Source organism: Fundulus heteroclitus, chromosome 6, assembly GCF_011125445.2.
Source record: "Fundulus heteroclitus isolate FHET01 chromosome 6, MU-UCD_Fhet_4.1, whole genome shotgun sequence".
NCBI classification, from domain to species: domain Eukaryota; kingdom Metazoa; phylum Chordata; class Actinopteri; order Cyprinodontiformes; family Fundulidae; genus Fundulus; species Fundulus heteroclitus.
The window spans coordinates 25,772,161-25,796,094 of NC_046366.1; the positions used below are offsets into that span (position 1 = coordinate 25,772,161).

At 43.4% G+C, this 23,934-nt stretch overlaps 1 protein-coding gene across 22 annotated transcripts in view; it reads right to left on the minus strand.

Annotated features, from left to right (window-relative positions):
- Positions 1–23,934, minus strand: part of LOC105931007 (protein tyrosine phosphatase receptor type F) — a 280,629-nt gene that overhangs the window by 7,089 nt on the left and 249,606 nt on the right. For all 22 annotated transcript variants that reach the window (XM_036138431.1, XM_036138434.1, XM_036138432.1 and 19 more), the window contains 7 exons: positions 21,951–22,074; positions 21,619–21,794; positions 13,929–14,048; positions 13,156–13,310; positions 11,018–11,303; positions 8,620–8,798; positions 884–1,010 (listed from right to left, as the gene is read on the minus strand). In XM_036138431.1, the coding sequence (XP_035994324.1) occupies positions 884–1,010; positions 8,620–8,798; positions 11,018–11,303; positions 13,156–13,310; positions 13,929–14,048; positions 21,619–21,794; positions 21,951–22,074 (1,167 nt within the window). The remainder of the gene's footprint in view (positions 1–883; positions 1,011–8,619; positions 8,799–11,017; positions 11,304–13,155; positions 13,311–13,928; positions 14,049–21,618; positions 21,795–21,950; positions 22,075–23,934) is intronic.

Genomic DNA, 23,934 nt, shown 5'->3' on the forward strand with positions numbered 1-23,934 from the left:
GCAGCATAATGCCGCGGGGATGCGTGTCTTCAGCAGAGAACGGGAAGTCGGACAGAGTGGATGCAAAAAACAAATGGTGTGTAAATTCAGAGCGATCAGGGCAGAAAAGCACCAAGAAGGAAGCGTGGTCCCACAGAAACCAGGGACAGATAAACACTTTAGCTAGGCTGGAGCTTCACCTTCCAGCAGGACAACAACTGGAGTGATAATGGGAAGGGTTTGAATCAAAGCGCAATGGCCTAGTCAAAGTAAAGAAAACAGAAAATAATCACTCTGTCTCTGTCTTATTACGTAAAGCCTAATAAAACACTGGATCCAGTGGTTGTAAATGGACAAAATGTGAAAAACATTCCAGCGAGGCTCTGAGCGCCTCCACGATGAAGCGGCCCGCTCTCATTTATCTTCCTCTGCGAGGGGGGGGGGGGGGGGGGGGATAACCCTGAAACTCTGTTAAATATTTCCACCCTAACGGTGCGCAAAGATTTCCCATCAGCGCGTTACGTTATCAGACGCGGCGGATGTGCAAACAGAAATAAACTCTGGCTTCAGCAGATCTCATTTTAAAGCGCAGAGTGCTGGAGATATCAGCATGCTTGGAATGCGCCCAGATATTGACAAATCTGACACCGAGGCGGCCCGATTTGAACCCGGCCGCGTTCCGAGCCACGCAGATAAGCAGGTAAACTTTGAGCTGCAGTTATTGTTCAGGTCTGGAATGAATTAATATTTGAGCGGCCCCGGCGCAGCGGCTTAGCTGAGCCGGGGCCGACGTGTTCTAGATGGCTATCGGCCGCTCGCAGCGGCTCCGTCGCCTTACGGGTGGGTGCATCTTTGGGGTTCTGGGCGTGAGAGGTTTTTTTTTTTTTTTTTTTTTTTGCATTACCCGGCCCATTTCTCGTAGCTTGGTGAGCATGACCACGATGGTGGAGTTGTGCTCCCACAGCATCCTCCAGAAATCCTCGGTGGTCTCAGCCAGGGGTCCCTGTGTGGCGACGTAGGCTTTCTGCTGTCTGAAGGTTGAACAACACACAGATTAAACGTTAATATCAGCTTTACAGCACATTCATAACACAATTTTAAGGTGGGCTGCTGTAGCCAGGTTATTAAATGTCCTTAATTATAACCCAATCTGCCATAAAGGGGTCATCTGAGGAGAAACTGAAAGGGTAATATAGGAACAATCCAGAACAATTTATTTAGATTTGGAGCCAAACCAGGGAATAACCCTTAAACTAAGAACAAAACAGGAATCTTGACTCGCATACAAACTTCAGCATCATTAGTCCACATTATAAAAACACTCCAGTATGCATATAAGAACAAGTACTATAAGTAATTAATCATTAATTAGAAACCAAACTACAACAGTTTGATCAATGAGTCACATATCTATAAAAACTATAATCATTTCTCAATATTGTTCTCGGTGTGACTGTATCTGTGCCGCAGAGCATCAAAACAAATGAACTTTCATGGCGGCCTGTCCAGCCGTGACACACGTGGCAGACGGTCGACTGATCTACAGATTCAGCTTCATGTATGTTTAATTATGCAGTGACCATCAAAAATGTAGCCGCTGATTCTCCATTCTCGCTACGTCTATGATACTGTTTCCAAACCCATAGGGGTACTCAAGCTTATGCTTTATTTACAGAACCACCACTTTTTGGATCAAAGCAAAGCCTATTGTAAAGCAGCAACCCCTCTGACTTATGCATTTTACAAATTTATTTATATAATCTTAGTAGAGCTGCACAATATACCACGCTGCTGCATCTTTATCCTGAAATTTACTGCAATTTACTGTGATTTTTCAAGCTGTATGCAAACGAAATTTCATTCTGTACGCACTTTGTGCTTACAAAATGACAAATAAAGTTGTCTAAATCTAAGTCTAAATTGCAATATCAAAGTGGGCAAAAAAATCCCAAAGGACTGGTTGGATGGAATATATATATAGATTTTTTTCGGTTGGATTGAATTAAGTGTTGTGCATGAACACTTTGCATGATAATAAATGTGTCCATCCAGAAAGATGGACTCTTGACTCTCCAAAGTCAATTCCAAAACTAAAATATAAAATCTGAATGGCAGAGAGGGAAATATGATGGAAATAAACGAGGAGAATGAGGGCTGAGCAGCCCCGTTCTGTTTGTTCTTTAAATCCAAAGCTCTGTGTTACGGCCAGTAGTGATGATGACAGAGAGATATTGCCTGTACATAATATACATGGTAAATAATTCATGGTAGCTGTCCTCTTCCAGCAACTCAAGCTTGTATGGATCCGTCCCCTCTCCCTTTTCTCTCCCTCTTTGTAACCAGATCCTGTATTAGGGAGGGAGGGCACTCGATATGCTCACCAAACTGGAGATGAGCTCATCCTCTGAGATGCCAGAGCAGTGCTGCTGTCCTACGTGACTTTGCTCAGGCTGAGCAGTTCTCCCATTAACCAGCAGGTGGCAGCAGTGTCCTTACCACCAGCGATGGCGGGATCTGAGACAGCCCATGCGCGAGTGCATGCATAATCGCACGCAGACACACTCTCACATGTTTTCAGCACATGTAAACCTGCGTCCAGGTGTAGGTGTTTATCCGAGCGGCAGCCCTGCATGTATATTCAGATGTGCCGCCGCCGTTGCTGCTGCTGCTGCTGCTGCTGCTGGAGCGGCACACGCCCTGAGCCGTGGCTGAACAACTAATGAAGGTGCTGCAGGCGAAGCACTAATATGGAACCGGGAGATTAGAATATGCTCAGGGCCTCGCTCGTACAAACACAGAGAGGAGAGGATACAGGAAGAGACAGACTCAAATTAAAATTAGGAGGCAAAGAGAGCTCCACAAAGCACAGAGAGGAGGTGGAGGGAGCTGAAAAGAGCGAGCAGAGCTCCCCCCCCCTCCCTAACCCTGGCCATCATAGTTGCAATGTGGGTCTCAGAGCTGAAGATGGAAGGAAAGGAGGGCGAAGGAAAGGAGGTAGGAAGGGAAATGATCCCTTCCTGTCACCACTTGTCTTTGTCGCCTGAACAAGATGTGGTTTAAAAAAAAAGGCACTATAAACCACAACGACAAATATTACATTGTCCTGTTTTTGTAAAGGAAGGCTGTCTGGACACTGTAAAGCAACCAGACCCACCATACCACGGTTCTGACAAATCTGCGAAGACATGACACGGCGACAAATAAAAAAGAAATGCAAGCAGCTATTAAAGCCTTCATCATGGAGTCCACACGTCAGCTAAAATTAGTTTGTTATTTTTTAAGATTTCAAATATTGCCCGTCTGAACTTCTCTAATCTCTGGATTAAATCTGCAGATTTCTTGCCTTTTCTGGCCAAATCCCTCAGGTGAGGTTTTGCTTAAAGGTTATAGCAAACCGGCAGAAATAGGTGTGACCTAACTCATCTGATAAACTGGTAAAAAGGCACACAAGTCAACTGCATATATATATATATATATATATATATATATATATATATATATATATATATATATATATATATATATATATATATATATATATATATATATATATATATATATATATATATAAATAAAAGAGAGAGAGAGAGAGAGAGATCTCTGTGGTCCAATATTGTCCTTTAATGGAAACATTAAAAATTAGGAACAAATTTCAAATCCTGCCACTTATGATTCATTCACGAACGTGTCCAAATCTAACACAGGTTGTTTTAGCTTAACCTACATTGAAGTTGTGCCTTTTAAACAATCAAAAAAGCCAACTTTAAACTATCTCTGTTGCTATTGACACGCTTTTATCCTGAGTATTGCATGCTGATTGGAATCAAGGGTGTAGAATTACACTCTTGATACCCTCCTTCATATTCAGGGATTCACAGACAACCTGCAGGAAAAATTTCAGTTCTCTGTGAGAGCCCTGTTGAAGACGCACATCCCCGCGGCATTATGCTGCCACGTCACCAAAAAGCATCTGTGGCAGTCTAGCCGGTCCGATGCTCCAACGGTTTAGGCTACACCACCATACGTTTAGAGAGGCAATGCCAGAGTAAGGACCTTCCTAGGGCACTGCTGCTTCCTACGCCCCTGAGATAAGCGAACGTACCCAAGACCTCCACTTACATGGCAAACTGGAGGCATGCATTGGGATTTCTACCTGTTCTGATCTGTAGCACCACCTGCTGGTAAGCTGCAATACATTTTTAGTGTGTGAATAGCGAAAAATGTGCTGCTTTTTTTCTGGTTTAGGTTACAGTATTATAATAGTCTTCCATGGATGCATGCAGATCATCTTCAGGGTGCTTGCTCTTTTTCCAAATTAAAATTCCAGACTTTTTCCAGACTTTTTTAAAACTGATATTTTTTTTCCCCAAGACCTTAACTTTATGTACTTGTATACTTGTGTGCCTACTGCCTACTTCATTGGTTGAGATTGTACTAACTCTTAGAAATGTTAATTTTTATAGGCTAGTATTCAATGAACAAATGCATTATTCACAGTAAATTATGCTTTTACTGATGAAAACGTTTCAAAACATGAAAATCACAAGTACATGAATTTCACATCAAACAAGTGTTTGATTTCATTAGGCTGATACAGTACGTGACCAGTTAGTAAAATTATAGTTTTATAGCCTACCTTCCTATTTCTCATTTCACAATGCCTTTGAGCATACTGTAAAATTCTACCACACATTTTTTCCCCATACTTTATTAAGACTTTCACACAAAATTCAAGACTTATCAAGGTCTGGAAAACAGTGTTTCAAAATTCCATACTTATTAAGACTTTCAAGACTTGCGCAAGCACCCTGTAAAAAAAAAGAGAGGCTGGAGGAATTTGACAGAACGCAAGGAGGAAGAGGAAGGCCAGGGAAGCAGTCCAGGCCAATGTGTGCGCCAAATTTCTTGCTGGTACTTTGGACTCCTTTTTCGCCTCCTCATAAAATGCCCCCCAGGCCAAAATTGAAACAATTCTAACAATACTGACTTCTCTGCACACAGCATCCCGATGAGCGCGCTGCCAAAACGGCACAAAAAGCCCCGCTCCGCCTCATCCCACATGACTGCGGCGCTTCAGGACATGGTGTTTCATTTCAACCTCATTACGATGCTAAAACTCCAGCCTGCATCGGAGCATATCCGGGGCTAGCGCCCTCTGTAGCAGAGCTGGAATCAATGCTTCGCCTCTCATTAGCTTAGTATATTATTGGCTTTTCTTGAAGGCGCCGGGGCGAAGGGCACTGGAGGCCTCTGTTTAGTTTTTATTTATGCCCGCGTTTTTAAAAGCGGCTTAATTACACAGTGCTGCTGGTGCACACAACAGGTCCCCGCCCGGATGTCTGTCTCTGCCATGATGTTCGGGAGGGAAATTAGGATGGGAGAGTAGGAGGAGGAGAGTGCAAAGGAGACGGAGAGAGAGAAAATTGGGAAGAAATGAGAAGGGAGAGAAAGTGAATATGTGCGTGAGAAGAGAAAAAAAAAAAAAAAGGAGAAGGGAAGAAAACACACTTCATTACAACACTCCTGCTTCAATTATGCTATTTACACAGCAATAAAGGAGGGTGGGCCTCTGTGGAGCACCTTCTTATTAACAGCAGCGCTGCAGAAAGACGAGGGGAGGTGGGGAGCGGAGGTGTCATCTCTGTCATGGCCCAATACGAAGCAGAAGCCCATATGGATTAAATGGCATTTCACGCTCACTAAATCCATCCCTTCACTTAAACCACAGAAGAGCCAGCTCTGTCTGTCACTCTCCGCACTTATAGAGATATAAAACAGAGTGCTGCCTTTTCATCTTCTTCCCTCTAGGAAGCAATTTGGAGTCACGGAGCAGCGCGGGGACGCGCAGCAGCCTCGGCGTTAACCGTGGAGGTGGCTCAGCGGACGCAAAGCCACACCGACAGGGCTGGGAGGAACTCGTGCAGCTGGATGCCGCCCGCTGCAGCCTCGTCTTTAATCCGCCGCCGTGTGGTTTTATCCCTGGATGCTCCCCTGCCTTCCTCACACCTTAGACAATCATTTACACACAGAGACCAAACAGGCACGTTCTGAGCCGAGTTGGTCCTGAACTCCAAGACACTGGCGTTCAGATTAAAAAGGTAAAGCTCAGCCTGTCAAATTAAAACGAAGGATGTTTACAGCAGCATTTTATTTATTTTTTTGTTCAGACTCGACTTTCTGGAGTTCTCTGTTCCTCGGCGATCAATGTGAAACTTTATCAAGGAAGATGAAAGAAAAGAAAGTGTAGGGGTAAGGGAGGTACATGATACAAAGGATGAAGGACAGAGGGAAGGGAGGATGGACGGATGATGGGAAGTCGAAAAGAAGGACGGAAACAAGGCACAGGGCAGAACTAAGGTCACACGAGATTTTAGGATGGAGGATTTTAGACAGAGAGGACAGAAGGAAGCCATCTTTGTCAAAAGAGAAAAGCCGAGACTGAACCTTTGGGGAGGGTATCACAAGATGTTACATTAGCCGTCTCGTCAGGAGACCGAGTAAACCTCTCACACCCAACAATGTCCAACAACCCGGGAGGGGACGGACGGGTCGGTGGTTTGCGTCTGACTCCTGGAAGGATGCGCCTCCACCTGCTTAAAAACAGCAGCAGCTCCCACACGGCAGGTTGCCTGGATAGGCGGTGAAACGCGTTCAGAAAAACTGAGCCAAGGTCCGGTCGCCTCAGATTTAAGCCTGTTGTAGAAGGGAAGAAGGATCAAATGAGGAAAGGACCAAACGATGGGAAAGAAATGCAAAGGAAATGGCAGAAGAGGGAAAGGAGGACACAAGCATGGAAGGAAACAAGAAAAAAAAGGAAATACAAAAAAAAAAAAATGCCACGTTTAGACACTGGGATGGGGAAGCTTAATGTTTTTCAACGCTCTTATCTTTCCCCTGTACTCCATACTGAAACCAGACCAAGGAAATCCTGAAATCAAACTCCAGACAGTTTTACAGCCCTGCTTCATCCTCTTCAGATCAGCCTCAGACGACTGACAAGCCTCGCAGTTATTTTCCACGCCAAGGGTCTAATTGGAAACGTTAACACAAAACTGACTGTAGCAGTAGTTCCCAACCTCAGGACGCTCGTAGATCACAGCAGCCGGCACTCCAACGAGGCTGTCAAGACCAAATGCCCACAGGCGCTGTCCGCATGGCTTTACATACCAAGTTTATTCAGCACTAAAGCAGGATTCAGGGACAAATTAGGCCCCGTTTTACCGATACTGAGATGTCCTCATCAGTGCCAAGAAGCAGACAAACTGCTGTGATGTGACGTTAATCACTTGATTGAACAACATAAAGACATTGCAAAACAATATTCATACCCCTGAACTTTCCCATGTTCTGTACATTTATTTTTTATTGGATTTTATGTGACAGTCCAACACACAAAGAAGCACATGAAACGTCTGCGGACGTAACCTGTCAAAAATATGAACAAGTTCAGCAACAGTTTGGCAAATGACTGTAATCCTGGGCATGCAGAGAGGATTCAGGAAGAAACGAAAGGCCTGCATCACTCCCTGGATGATGAGCCTAGATAAGAAAAGCAACTGCTGCGGAGATGAGCTCGATCAGCGCCCCAAATCCGCTTCTGGATTATCAAAAGGCAACAGTTTGAGCCAGATGGACTCTTGTCAGAGACATTCCTCAGCACCCTTATCTTAACTTTAAAAACAAAACCCACTTAGAGGAAGCAGACATAAACTTCTCCGCTGACATGCCATCCCTCTGACTGAGGTATGCACCATGAAGGTTGTTTTTTTTTTTATGAAAGGGGAAAAGTGTGAGCGATTGTTTCAGATAGGGGCGCCAACAAAGCTTTGGAGATGATTCATGCCCATGAATCATCTAGGAAGGCGAAGGGGGGAGGGTGCACTGGTTCTGATGTTTCGAGCGGAGCGAGTATTTAGTTGCAAGCTCTAATCAGTCAGTCTCCGCCTCAAGTTTATGACTCAACAGAAACTTTTCTCCCTTTTTGAGGTCTGAAAAGCTTCAATCATCAATCTGCTTTGAACTCTCTCATGCAGCCATAAAGGCTTTTAGCTGCTTGTTTGTGTTACAGAATAAAACTACCCCCCCACGGACCAGTTTCCTTACCACCAGTGCTCAGTTTGAACCACTTCCTGGTGTTACACTGGTGAGAGGGCTTGCAGGATATACTTTATCGCAGAATTTGATCTAAATCATTGCTTTCGTACTCGGAAACCTGCAGAATCTTTCCTGCACGGTGCTCCTCACTGCAAAAACAGAACTAAAAATAAGTCAAATTTTCTTGAAATTAGTGCATTTGTCATTGATTTTAGCAGGTAAATAAGATGATCTGCCAATGGAATGAGTATTTTCACCCCTAAAATAAGATAATTAGACATCTTGCACTTGAAATAAGATGATAGAGATGAGTTGTTCCTATTTTAAGTGTAAAAATCTCATTCCATTGGCAAATCATCTTATTTACCTGCTAAAATCAAGGACAAATGCACCAATTTCAAGAAAATTTGACTTATTTTTAGTTTTGTTTTTGCAGTGCTGGTGATTAGAGCACCTAAAAGTGAAGCACCGGCTGCAAATCATTAGCATTCTCCAGCTGTTCAATGCATTAAATGTTTTTTTTTTCTGTTTTCTCCCTTTGCTGACCTGTAGCCGTCGATGAAGCTGGCGTTGATGTAGTCGGAGCCCTCGACGCCGCGGATGGGCTGCAGGCAAACACGGGTGGACTCAAAAGGCATGATGTTGACCAGCCGGTTCTTGAACTTGTTGCAGGGCAAGTTGGCGCTGATGAAGCGTGACGTGTGGGCTTTGGAGTTGGCCAGTCTCTGTGTGGTGAAACATAAGGGAGGGGGGGGGAGAGAGAAAAAGTCAGACGGGAAAAGAGGGAAAAAACGAATAAGGACGCTTGAAACGCTCTTCTCTGACGGGCCTGAACTCAGATTTATGGTTTTCCTGTCAGTGTCTTGTGTTGTAGACGTCGACGGGAAGCTTGAACCGAGTGTGGCTGACTTCTCTTCCCATTGAGTCCCAGTTTGCTTGCAGGACTGTAGGCGTCACAAGCCCAGTGCTGGCAGTGGACAGAGAGCAGATGGACGGCACAGGAGTGTGTATGGACAGTCATGCTACTGCAGGATACTGCGTGTGTTGTGGCCAGACTTAGTGGGGAGGAGGGGGGGGCAGCAGGCCTTAGCCCCGCACGTACGGCACAACCATCCTCTCACTCTTTCATTCTGGGTTGTTGGCAGCAGTGTAGATGCTATTATCACTTCAAACAGAATGGATCATGGTCATAAGAGGGCTAATGGCAGGGACGCGCTGGGAGGAAAGTGTGTAATAACATCACAGTCGATGGCTATTGACAGAAAGGGTATGTGCGCGGTGCAACGGCGACCTTGAGCACCAGCAGGGGTGTGTGTGCGCGAGTGTCAGTCACTTTGTAATTGTCACCGTGTCGGTGTGTTCACAAGTGTTTTGTTCTGGCTTATTTATTCCTAAAAGACGTGCTGAAGCTGCCCGTGATGCCTCGGCACCAATGTCACAGAGATTCCTGAGCAACGGCTCATTTGGTGGATCACAGTGACCTGCAAAGGGACTTTATGTGACAGACCAAGGCAAAATGACGTGAAGGCCAAAGGATTCATGGTTCGTAAAACGTTTTTGATTCAGCCGTGCTTAGTCCGGTACAAAATCCAAAATATGAGCATTGAATATTTTAATTAAATAAATAAGTCTGATTTTCTGTAGGAAACGGATGTGTAACACATTGTCGGTCCGAAACTTAAAAAGGGGTTGACGCAGTTGTCTTACTAAAAGATGGTCATCCTGTTTGCAGATTGTTTTGAAAAAATTAAATTGAACATTTTCTTTGTCAATTGTCAGCATAAAGAGCTGGATTTAGCCAATTTAAATCATTGACTTAAAAGAAGATTTTAGTGCATCAAAGTCTGCGTTTATTGAAAAGTCATTGGCTGATTGAGGTCCTATTATATTATAAAATAACAGAGAATGTAAAAAGTGTGGTTAGGTTGTACATAACATTTTAATTGTAAGAATATTTTAACTTTTCTGTATGAAATTTTGTCGTAGTTAAAAATAAAAAGTCCTCTTCTGCATCAACAACCCATGCTAATGGGCCAACTCATTATTGAATTGCAATTGGCGGCCAGACAAAATCAGTCCAGGGGCCACAAATGACCCCCAGGTCGCACTTTGGACACCACTGCCCTAAATAAAATGCAAAAAGCAGGTTTTTTTTGGCAGCATTGAGCTAAATTTAGCTACATTCACCTTTCCTTCACCTCTGACCAGCCAGAAACGTAAATTTTGTTCTTGTATGAACATATCATCCTCTTTCAGGTGTGCTGTGTCCCCTACATGGTTTTGGAAAACTGCACACTGACTTTCCCTCAACGATGACTTTCTGGTAGCTGCTCTTTCATTGAGGCTAGATATGTAGCATTCATGTCTAATCGTCATCATGGTGTGGATCTCTGCAGCTCTGCCACAGTTACTACGGGTTTCCCCTTCCTTGGCCTGTCAGTTTAGGTGGACGGCCATGTCTTGCTAGCTTTGCTGTTAATTTGGTGCCAAAATCATCACATTTGCAGATGATAGCTTGATGTTCAAAGGCTGCGATTTTGTTTAGTAACTTAACCCTGGTTTAACCTTCCTCAGCTTTCCATGACTAGTCTTCTCTGTTTCTTGGTCTTTATGTTGCTGTTTGTTCACTAATGTGTCAAACCAACCTCTGAGGCCGTTCACAGAACGCCTGGATTTTTACTGAGATTAAATCACACACAGATGGCCTTGGATGGCTAATTAAGTGGCGTATAAAGGTGCTTGCTTGCACAGGATTTGATTTAGGGTTTCAAAAAGTGGCAAAAACACGTATGTTTGCCACCATTTTTAGATTTTTATTTGAAGAAAAATGTTTTTCTTCCATGTCATACATACATTATATACCACTTTGTGTTTGTATATTTACGAGGCACTTTAATCCCAACAGTAGGGGGAATGTGCGCGTATGCATCTGATCAGTGTTCACCTTGAACTCCAGCTCCATGGCGGTGACCGTGTCGCCGGGCGGCGGCTGCGTGAGTTTCTGGATGTGGGCGTACAGGTTGCGCGCCGGCACCTCCGTGTTGCCGCAGGTGGCGGCCTCCAGGAGCGCTTCGTGGATGAAGATGTACTGGTCCTCGGTCTGGACCATGTAGTTCCTCTGGGCGCGCATGCACGTCACGTGGCCGTAAATGTCCACCGTCTTCTCGTGCTTCATGCGCTCCAGCATGGCATCGATCACGATGAAGCAGCCGGTCCGGCCGACGCCCGCGCTGTCAGGGGGGAGACAGAGGGAAGTAGCTAATGCTGTGTTCACTGTAGCTACACAGTCATAACAATGTGGCAAAAAAAAAAAAAAAAAAGAGAGATGCTGAATTCGATAAGATGAAATGCACGGGTGACACTGATGATGTTGTTGTGAGATAAGTTTCCCAGGTACTAGAGTTTTTTATGCTTTGGAACTGGATATGGAAGACAGACTGAAAGGTTACCGTTTGTAAATGTAACATTTCCACCTTGGCCTCTCCTCCCCTTCCCTGCTGAGTAATGCTGCTGTCGATGTCTATTGGAAGTGGGACGTCTGAACTTGAAATTAGGTCATTTTTCACCTCTTTTCGTTTGGAAACCTCACCCAAGTTAACAACAACATAATCTGTCCATGTTCTTCAGCTCCTCTTAGACTGGAAAATCCAATTTCTGCTAAAAACAATCCAGTAAAGTATCTTTTGCCAGTGCGCTTCATCTCAAGTAGAACAAGATCCAAATGGAGCAAATGCTAAAATATGCATACCTTCTGGATTGTGGTGCACAGTGCTCCTCCTGTGTGCATTCACAAACAAGTATAAATGGGCCTTTACCTCAGGTTGGCTGCAACATGAATGCAGCAACCCCAAAACTGAGGCAATTTAAATGAGAAACTGCTGCTGAGACCGCAACTTTGATCTGTTTTGTATTATGACAGCCATTTTTCATCGACTTGGTAACATATTTAAGACTTACAGGATTTTAGTGCTGCATTTTATTACTTTCCATAGATAAAAAATAAGGAGGCAATCAAAGAAGTGATTTATGTGCCTTCAGAACTTTATAAAGTTTTCCTATTTACAACCATAAACTGGATCGTATTCAGATTTTTAATTGTATTTTTTTTAAGGAAGCTTTCTTTCCCTTCAATCTCACAATTATCCCCTTACGCTACACATCGGCCCGCATACACCACCCGCCATGGCGAAACATGGTAGCGGTAGCATAATGCTGTGGGAATGCTTTTACAAAAAATTAAAATGGTAACAGCGAAAAGTATCCTTTTCCCTGCATTTCACAATTACACACTAAGTGATGTTGGTCAATCAAATTAAATAAAAACTATATATTTATATCCCAGTAAAATACATACTTTTGTGGTTTTACCAGGACAATCGGGGTGTGAATACTTTAGCATGGCACTGTAAGCCAGATGTAAATTCATACAGCTACCGCTACCAAATATTCTTAGTCTAACGGCTGCTTGAGTTGTTTGTGGTTTCTTTGGTAATATATTTAAAGGTGTGATCACTTTACTGCTTTATGTATTACTTTAAACTTTAAAATATGAAGCAGAGACCTTGCAGAAATATTCCTACCCTTTGAACTTTTTCATATCTCGTTAATGGGTGGTTTTTCTTTCCACTGTCGCTTCATGCTTGCTCAGTATGAGGGATTGCTGCAAAGCCATGGACAATGCAGACAACTCTCCTTGTAGCTCTATGCTTCTCCAGGAGTGAACGCTGCTTGTCGGGACTTTGATGCAATCAACTGGTTCCCTTATATAGGACATTTTTGACCAATCTGTATAATCTGATTGGTTCTGACTTTGTAAAGTGCCTCGAGATGACATGTTTCATGAATTGGCGCTATTTAAATAAAATTGAATTGAATTGAATTAGAACCACCAACTGTTTGTCTGTCAAACCAAATCTTAACAGAATATATTAAAGTTTGTGGTTGTAACAAAATGTAGAAACGTTTAAGGTGCGTAAAAAGGTTTTAAAAAAAAAAAAAAAAGCAGGTCAGCGAAAAGCTAATTGACGAGACGACCATCCCTGATCGAAGAGCACCACCGTTAATCTTCCCGAGCCCACCCACCTGCAGTGGACCACCATGGGCCCGGCGTCTGGAGGGTTGCAGGCCTTCACCCTCCGCAGGAAGGCCAGGATGGGCGTGGGATACTCGGGCACGCCGTGGTCGGGCCAGGCCATGAACTGGAACTGTCTCACCTCTCTCTTCTCGCTGGAGCCGTTCTGCAGGGGGACCAAGATGACGCTGCTTAGAGGAGTTAAACCCTGATACTGTGGACTGTTACTGGCTAGCTTTTTAAGCACGGTTTTCATGCTGGGCATCGTTTCTTTTTTAACGTCAAAAGAGTCATGCTGATTTCTTGAAAGGGAGCTGTAGGAGTTTGAAAAGCACAAGTTGATCCCGTTTTATCTAACATCTCACACACCCCACAAAATGATCCAGCATTGTTACATGTCATTAACTTTGTTTCTTTCCTGTAGGTACAGTTTTTTCTTTATTTCTTCCTGTACCTTTCTGCCGCTCAGACGCTGCATGCCTCTCGTACACAATTGCTGGCCCACCCATCCTTCCATGTGTTGAATTAGTTTTGTTCAACAAAACGTGACTGAAAAGCTCTGCGTTTGAACAGTTCCTCTGAAATGAATCCAATAAATCGCTCCGCCCATAAATAACCCTCAGAATGTTACCTGAGACAATTTACTTCAGCATATCGTAAACAACACATTATATATTTCACTGCTCAAAATCAACAAGACGTTCATTTAGGAGGTTATAGAGAAGCTCTGAATGCCAGAAGGGAAAAAAAAAAAAAGTGTCACAAGGAGCATGCGGGTCTTTACCTTGTAGAGGGCAAAGGTTCGGACGCTGTAAGTTGCCAGCTCCACTGTGTCCAGCATGGTGACCTGGATCATCCCGTATGTCTCTGTTCCTCGTGACGGCCAGTACTGGTCACACTTCACCTGGTGGGACCAAGAGAGAGAGAGAGAGAGAGAGAGAGAGAGAGAGAGAGAGAGAAGGCTGCTGAGCTGCTGCTAACATCCGATACAAGGCGAGACAGAGGCTGTGCGGGATCACGCTGATTAACAAGGAGGAAACATTAAAGAGGTCACATGAAAGCCCCTGTCCAGTGTCTAATTAAAAGCTGAAGACTCCGAGTCCGTTACCGTCTCCCAGAAACAAGTCGCGCCAGTGAATCAGGCTTTTACATGTGCACTGGTGTGTGTCTCCATTTGAAGCCGGGGCTTCACGTGGCTTATAAAAAGCCAGGCCTCTGATTGTTCTTAATTGGCTAATTGTCCGCTGGTTTGTAGCCGTTTGTCACGGATGCTTTGGGGTCCGTTTCTGGATTGAGATGTCTGAGCGCCTGTTCGATTCTGGATTCCTACCAAACCCCCAGAATAACCACGACCTTCAAGGTATTTTATTGGGGTTTTAAGTCATAGACCAGATCACAGTATGATGACGACTGATGAGCACAGCAGACAGATCCGCCTTAACTGACCAGGCCATGCGAGGATCGCCTTAATCAGAGAATCAGCCAAGAGATCTATAGTAGCTCTGGAGGAGCCGCAGGGGGACAGAGCTCGGGTGGGAGAATCTGTCGACAAGACGATCGTTGGACGTGTTCGCCTACAGATAGTCCCACTTAAATTTTTGCTCCATACGACGCAGGGGACAAAGCAGACGTGGAGAATTCAGCTTTTTCTTTTTTTTTTTTTTTTAGCTTTGGTGCGAAATGCTGAGCGATGGTAGATGCAGTGTCAGGGAAAACTCTTGAGAGCAGATGGGATGATGGATGATGGATGATGTCTGGAAAGAAAACCTGCTAGAGGCTGCAGAGGACTAGAGCCACAAACTATTTCCTGTCAGGGAATGCATACTGGATTACTGTAAATAAAGGCTAATTATCTACCACTTTCTGTCGGTCTGCTGCATGAACTCCTGATGAAATACACTACAGCTCATAACTGTAAAAAATGTGCAAAGGTGTGAATACTTCCTGAAGGCAACATGTGAGCAGAGCAAAGCCCTTTCTGCAGCAACAAATGTGGATGTTTGACGTCCGTCTGCCTCAGCAGGGAGAGAAGCAGCATTAGATAAAGACCGGAGGCTGTTGTGATCTTCACCTTGACATCTACATAACCTCTTCCTCCTCAGATTAATGAACCGCATTACCGCATGTTAGAGGAATTTGGTTCTGGTTTTCAAAAGGCAACGATAAGGCCTCTTATGACTCAACACAGTCCGCGCAGCGGCGCAATCAATTTCCAGTTCGTTTTTATAGCGCACTATCTAACAGCCGGGGTCAGAGTTCACTGAGGAGATGAGCCACATCATTATCTCGGCGTTTGGAGGAGCTGCTTGATTGGCCTTGCCTCCGGGCTCCTGCGCGGTCTCTCAGGATGTTTTCGATACTGGAATCTTACAAAACTGCTCCTTATTGTTTACCGTTTCTAACAAGAAGCCGGAGCGATTTTCCAACGTTGACAGCACGCCGGACGAGCAGCCGCGAGAAACAGGACACGCTCTGTAAACACGTTAAAGTGAGGAGTCGTCACGCAAAAGCTGCAGGAACAACAACGATACTCAGAAAGGCCTTTAATGCCACAGCTGCAGGGACCAGAACGTCAGAGCCATTGATCTGGACGCCATGCGCGCGCGCGAGGAAAGAATAGGGCTGTGCCGCGGGTGAGCTAATCGTGTTGATGCTACAGCGCCGCGCTGACATTTGGAGACGCTTTGGCTGCCTCGGCGAGCTCGTGCAAATCGACAAACAAAATGTCCTAAAATTCTTCTCCTCGCATTTCCCCCCCCCCCCCCCCCCCCCAGGAGACGGCTCCCGTTCAGAGGCAGAGGCGGCGCCTGCAGGGGAGAAACTCAATTGAGTGATAGGGGAACCGCTTGTACCACAAACATATGGATTAGCAGTCACCTTGGTAATGAATATCTCTGCGCTGTCTGAGGTTTGGAAGCATGTACTCGCTCACACTAACACACACACACACACACACACACACACACACACACACAGGCTGCAGGTTGCACCATCATCCACCTTCGCTTTGAACCCTTCTTCTTCTTCTCACACGCTGTCACTTGGCCTTTTCCTGAAGCCGTGGAGCTTTGATCTACACACACACACACACACACACACACACACACACACACACACACACACACACACACACACACGCACACATATATGCAGCGACTTGTACCTCTGGTCTCGTTTCAACCCCTGACCTTTTAAAGTTTTACTCTCTTGTAATGACAGTGCAAGAGGAAGCCAAAATGTGCCTGCTGTCAGATCTCGTCGTATTTGTTCAGCTCCGGCAGAGTTTGGCATAAAGCACAAGTCTCGCTGGTCGCTGGAGGGTTGACTCATCCGCTCACAGTATGCGCCCGAGGGCATTTCTTCACACAGAAGTGAGCAAATTATGACTAATTTATTTACGTAAAGGATGTTGGGAAACTTAAACAAAAAAAAAAAAAAAAAAACATCTCTGGTTTCTGGGCAAACAACTTTGTTAACTATACAACCATCCTGGTGAAGGTGCTTTAAAAAAAAAAGCCTTAAAATAATCTTTACCATTGCACTGTAGGAAATGTAAAACCTTTTGTTGGAGCAGATTTATTTATTATTTAGTAATAACTAATTCTCACCAGTACACAATTACTAGCAAACCTATGAAACAAATCTGAGTTCTTAGTAATGATTTTGTAATCCATGCCATCCTGTCTCTAAGGCAGGGGAGTCAAACTCATTTTGGTTGAGGGGCCGCATACAGCTTAATCTGATCTCAAGAGGGCCACATGAGTTAACTCATTGCAAGATTAAAAAGAACTAATAAATTTGGACTTGTTGATTTTTATATTAAGTTAATTTCACTTTTACACAATATATTATCAATAACCTCAGCGTTTTTAAGAAAAGTATGAACTGATCACAGTGATTATAAATGTTGAAAAACATTTATTCACATTTTTTGGAATTTAAAAACACTGTCCTGCATGACAAAATACATCAAACAGATAAAAATTAAGAAATTATTTGAATTTTTCCACACCTGAAGCTTAATCTGCTAATTAAAACACAGCGCCCCTCGTGGACAATATAGGAACTGCACATTTTCAATTAAACAAAGTACATGTTTTTTTCAATAATTGTTTTATCATTCTCTTCCTTTTATCTTGTCCACTTGTGAAAGTCAAATCTGACGAGCTCTTTGTGGCATCTTATTGCCACATTGCCAGACAGGACACTGGAAAAAAAAAAAAAAAAAAGATTTTTATAATGATAATGCATTTAGCCACAGGGCCGGACTAAATTGTTCGGCGGGCCGGATTCGGCCCGCGGGCCGTATGTTTGACACCCCTGCACTAAGGGGTATGAAACAAAGGCTCAGTTCCTTAAGCCACTCTTCAAAACGGGAAAGACAAGAGAATGTGCTGTTGGAGCCTACAAAGACCAGCAGCTTGTCTAAACTTGCACAAAGCTACAGTCAGAGCAAAAGTGTTTCTTATCGCTACTATTCAAAATGGGAAAGATAAGAGAACATGCCGTTCAAGAATGTCAGGAAATGTCACCTAAACGTGCTCCTATCTACAGTCGGGGCGGAAACTAAAACGGCTGAAGCAACGGGGCGAACATGCGGCTTTAACTGCATCTTTAGCGGGGGTGCCAATCATTGTGAGGGTGATATAAATACCGCAGGCTGGGAAACAAATCAGAGAAATGTTAACTTTAAGGAGTAGGAGAACTCCGGGCTATATCAGGAGTACAGGCAGCCGTCAGTCTCGTTATGAAATTATAAAGTCACGTTTCATTTTATTAGCTATTTTCCAAACGCTATATATTTGCAAAGTGATTTGTTAAGATGGTTCCACCCGTTAAGTAATGTTTCCTGTGCCGAGGCAGTTTAATCAGTCCAATCTGCTGTTGGCAGCGTGTCGGCGGTCTCACGCGCCGCACTGGAAAGTCTTTAAAGCGTGCAACAAACATTTAATAGTGATTTCACTAAACATTTTCTCTTCATTAGAATGAAGGCCTTAATTGTGATTCATGGGCACAGCTGCTTGGTGTAACACGATCTAAATAACGTATTACAAAACCGAACAATATGGCTTTGTGCAGCTGTCAACATCTGTTTGAAACTGGAATCAGCCCCAGCCTCGTAGTTTGGGACGCAAGCTGCCGACTCTTCCTCGTTTAAAATGCTGACTTTTTATTTGCTCTCATGCAGGAGAAATAAATTCTGCCTCTAGTTTGTGACTCAGGAACTTATTTCAAAGTGTATAAAAGGCTTTTGGACCAGCGGGGCGCCACTGAAATGCCCCAGTGGGGCAACAATGGCGCCCAGCTGGGACGTTTAAAATTTGAATGTAATATATTAACAATTTGAACTTGTCACTGATTTATTGAATACACAAATACATTTAAATATTCATTAATTATTTTATTTGATTTTCGTTCAGTGTTTTTTAAATTATTTACCACTTCCTGAGCTCCAGTCCTTCATAAAATAATTGGAAGTGTCCGTATTTCTTGTCAAATAGGCCAAACTATCTTCACAGCTCCTCAGCTGCAGACCAATCAACTTGTCTATAGCAGCGTTAGCCCCACCCACTGACTGATAAAGTCATGATATGCTGTAGCACAGAGCCATGACATTAAATCAAAATACTGTATTTTGATTATTGCAAGTTTTAAGGTATACTGAGAACAATACATTATTAAATAATTAATAGCATTATTTTAAGTGTATTTTAACAATCCTATATATATAAAACTATAAAGATGTATTTAATTATATATATGATAGTATTAGTAAAATGTATCAATATTTATAAGACATTAAATTGAAGTATTGCTTTGTGGCCCTTTTCCCCCAAACTAGCCAGAGAAGATGATTCAAGTCATCTAGTTTAGTTTTAATCAGAGGAGATTCTAAAACATGCAGGATTTATATAATGTTTATTTCTTTTACTCTTTTTTACTAATCCTGAGGTAGCGGTGTGTAGTCGTGTTTCTGGGAAGGGACAGTCTGTCTGTAAAGTGCCTCTCAGACGCACTTCATGCATTGAAAGGCATTAGTGAATACTGGCCATGAATGTGTAATAAAAACCTTCTAATAAAACAGATCCGAGCTGAAGTCAGTCTCCAAGGCCCCGATAAAATAATCCCTGCTCCAAGAAAGTCAGAGTTTTCCTAAATGATTGATTGCACTGATAGCTCCAAATTAAAACAGATTATATTGCTTTTTTTTTTTTTTTTGAAGCATAGGAAACTTTCCTGTAGCCTCAGTCCAGAGTAGAACGAGACGAAGGGAGATTCAGGTGATGATCCTTCCCTCTAAACCAAGGTGGGGATTCTTTTTCAAAAGAAGCTTTTTCATTTACATTTTCTGCTACTTGCATTTTATTTATTTATTTTTTTAAGTCTGGGGACGCTTTCATTAGGGCGCTGTGTGCACACTCTAATAAAGCACCACACACTGGCAGGACTTCACGCTGTCTTCTTTCCCTCCAAGGGATATGGGAGCATTATTTTCCGATGGTAATTAAATAAATCCGCTCCAGTTTGAAATCTCAAGTTGTCATGCGCTCATTTGTTCTTGCCTTTATTAGGCTGAGATGTGCTTAAGGAGCACGCCAATGTTGTGGGTTGACAATCCTCTTTAGCTCCAACTTTAGAAATCTGATTTGGAGGACCGAATTCAGAAAGAGCAACACAAATGAGACTCTGTGAAAAACCTTCGCTACGGTGTTATAAAAATAAGCAAGCAGCAATCGAGAGTCTAACTCCTGGAGCAGTTTCTAAATAATGACGGCGCTGGCGTTATAATGAAAGTCTAAAAATAACCAGTGTGCCTGTGCATGCTGTAATTTGGCTCAAAGTGTTCTTCCGTGCAAGTGTTGCTCTCTTATGCAAAGTTGCATCCCTACCTCCACGAGTGGCAAACAAACGATGGGAGGGAGAATGGAGCAGAAAGCTGGAGCTCTCTGTTTCTTCACAAAAGATTTTATGCTGAAGTTTTCATGCAGAAGCAACGCGGGGCGATGCTGACCAGACAAAGTGGACTTTGAAGTCTTGCCGTCTTTGATCTGGTTGACAAATCTAGCCTTAAAGGGGGACCGGGTGTCTGCCGGCAAACTTTCTCCGGTGTTAAGAGTCCTTCTGTGCAGAGATGCATCAGCGTAATATGGCTGGAAAGCCTTCAGCCGTTCAGGTACGCTGTGGAACAATCTGTTCTGCTGGGCTTTTTCTCTTGTTTCAAACCCAGACTTCATACAAGGTTTCCACCTTAAAGCAGCACGGTGCAGGTTTTGACCCAAGTATTAGCTTAATTTCAGATATGTTAAATGATTCTTCAGGTCAATATACATCACTTGGCGCGTTATCGATGCTCCGTTTGGGCTGCCTTTCTCAAAAACTCGCCTATGTAACTTGAGAGGGTCATGTGACCTAGATTCATTGCCGTGGATAATGGCAACAAAAACAGATATCGTTACCTTCCTAAAATAATGGCCTAAAATAATATGGCAATAAGTTAAGTTGATTTAGGCAAAAAAAAAATTAAAAGTAATTATTTTTGGCAAAACATGACTTAGGTCAATATTTTAGGAAGGTTACGATTCTAGGTTACTTGATCAGACTTTGGTTCTCTGATGTAGGCTTTAATCTAGAGAGGTCAGTACGACCTTTTCCTTAAAAGACTTCTCAACCTGCTGGTCCAAACTGGTCTGCTATCAGTTTCCAAAACACGGAGGGAAACTGTTTAATTTTGCAGCTGTGCAGTGATGCCAGTGGCCACCAGGGGTCTAGCGCCCCTAGTGGCTAAAAGTTACACTGTGCTGCTTTAAGGTTCAATACCATTCCAGATTGGAAATGCTGGGTAACCCACTTCAAAATTTCAATTTAGCTGAAATGTAATCATCTCCATGCCTCCACAAACCGTAACACAATAGTGAAATTAGCTTCTGATTATATATGGGGTTAAATTGTTGTTTTTGTTTTTTTACATCTAGGGTACCTTTAAGGATTCCTGCATATTCTTCATGTTAAAAGTCCACACCTGTCCAAAGAAGGAAAGGAAGCAAGCCCTACCACAACATTCTTTAGCTATAAAGTCGTTCCTGCAGGAAGAAGACTCAAAGTTTCAGTTTCAGTGAGGCGTTTAAAAAGGAATTTAAAGGAGGCACCGAGATTTAAGAAGCTACTAAATAGGAAACTGTATTTTATAGAGGAGGATGTCACCTGTTCTCTCTTGCTGCTACAACAAACAGCTAGTCCTCACGGAGGGGTTGTCATTCTACCATTTCGTACATTTGCAGCTTCAGTAGTTTTGGACCAAACACGCAACATCGCTAAAGTGAACTTGTCATCATTTCCTCATTGCTTCAAATGGGTCAGCCGAAATCAAATCTTTGATCATGCATCTGTAATTTAAATGATTTCTGCAGCGAGTCCACAGCTGGGAACCTATGCAGTGAGCAGGGAGAGGAAGTGACTGGTGGCTCAGTCCTTACCCGCGACTTCTCCTCCAGTCTGGTCATCATGACGATGGTGTTGGATCTCTGCTCCCACACCATTCTCCAGAAGTCGCTCAGGGTCTCCGGCAGGGGCCCCTGAGTGGCGATGTAGGCGTTCTGCTTCCTGTAGCCGTCGATGTAGTTGGCGTTAATGTAGTCGCTGCCTGGAACGGCTGCGGCAAAGAGGGGAAAAAGTGGAAAATATAGCAAAACCGTCATGAGACATCTGACAAAAAATGTCTCTCAGCACATGTGAAGTAGGTCTAAATAAACAACCGCCCCGCTCAACAGCAGCCTGCGTGGGGTTAAGTGCTTCCACGAGCTCTTACCATCAACAGAGGTGAGGACCACTCTGGAGTGGTCATAGGCGATGACGTTTGCATAGCGATTCTTTGGTTTGTTCACTTCCATGTTGGAGTTCTCCCAGGTAAACTGCTGGCCTGGATCAATAGACTGAGCGAGGGCAGGAAAAAAAAGAGGAGCAGAAAGCAAACAGCAGGGAGACAGACAGAGAATGATGATGAGAAAGAGAGAAGGGACAGCAAGGAAAACAGAAGCACAAAAGGATACTTGGGGTTTACGTCGGTAGAGAAATGGAGGGAAAATTGCTCCGCTGTCGCTCAGCCAGCGAGAGGAGAGCTGCGGACTGCAAAACCTTTTACCAGAAAAATACTCTTTACCCACAATGTGTCTCTGAAGATTTATTATCTAGTTGGTTTCAAGGTGGAAAAAAAAAAATGGCAGAATGCGGCGTATCCTTCAGCTGCAGCTCCTGGATTAACAGGTTAAAAACTGCCATGACATTTGATGCTATTCAGGCATATTAATGAGGCAGAAGAGAAACGTCCTCCGATTGTGTTGATTTAAATCAATTCAGAAAAGGCCACCACCAAAAGCCTGAAACGGAGCAATTCCTTGCACTAAACCTGAGCTTCCTTTCATCTAATCTCTCTATTTCTGGCGCCTTTTCGAGTATTGTTGTTTCACCCTTTCTCCTGTTTCAGGCAATTTTCTTCTTGCGTCATTTGACTCCTGCAGACGGCGACGGTGGACCGCATACATATTGATCCCCGGGAAGATATGTGATGGTCTCCCAGCCCTTCTTGGATAATGTCACCATGTCTCTCGCTATGCCGCATCGATTCCCACTTTCTCCTCCTCACGCCACAATCTTGTTTGGTGGGTTCCACAGCAAATCCAGCTGCAGCTACAACTTTGAAGGTGGTAAAATCTCGCAAATTAAGCCGCCGTGCATGCTGGGAGAACAGGTGAGCCAGGTGCAAAAAGATCCTGGTTTGACCAATCACATTAAACTTTGAGGTGCAAATATCTTTGAATTACAATATCACTGAAAGGTTTGTCTCAATTCAGAAAGGGAAATTCATGTGAAGTCATTTCTTTGTATTGTGGCTTACAGCTAATAAAGACCATGATAGGATTAATCGTATATTAATGTTATATTAACACCAATAAAGGGATTTTTAACACTTAACTGATGTCATGACCATGTTATGGGCTAAAGATCATGGGGAAGACTGATGACCTGACAGCAGTCCAGCAGCAGGAGAATAAGCCACAGATGGTGATTGCTAAATAGAGCTCTCTATTGAAACATATAGAAAGTTGAGTGGAAGGAAAATCTTTGGCAGAAAAAGGTGGACAAACAACAGGGATAACCCTGTCCTCTCACAGTTTCTTCTTCTACATATCATTGCATACAATACTATCAATATCCTTTTATTTTGGGGTTTGTATTAGCTTCCAAAAAAAAGTAAAAACAAAACAACTGGACTTGTTTTCCGTAGTTGAAGACGTTTCGCTTCCCCTCCAGGAAGCCTGGAGTAATGTGGAGTAACAAGCTTTATACCATTACCAAACAAAGGCCTTGTAATGGCTTAGATAACATGCAAATTCAACCGAAACTGGTCCACCCCTTGATAATGGGCGGTCGTTAAAGCCATTAAGACAGCAGATTGGACCAAAACTGGTCCACACCTCTGTAACGAGGAGTCGTTAGGGTTGTTATTGGCCTGGCTTAAAGGAACAATGTTTTAATCACCCGAATGAGGGTGAGAGTTAAAGTGACGATTGGCCGGAATTAATCCTATAGCTGTGTTGTACGTTGTATTAGCTGTAAGCCAAGCCTAAAAGATTAACTGAAATATACTGTATATTTTCCTATTAAATTACAGAAATAAATGAGTTTTTCATCTGTACTTTCAGCTATTTTGCAAATCAAAGATGCCCGGAACAAATTTCCAGGCTCTCTCTGCAAACAGCGGTCACAAAACCTGTTGGCTTGTAAATTATAAT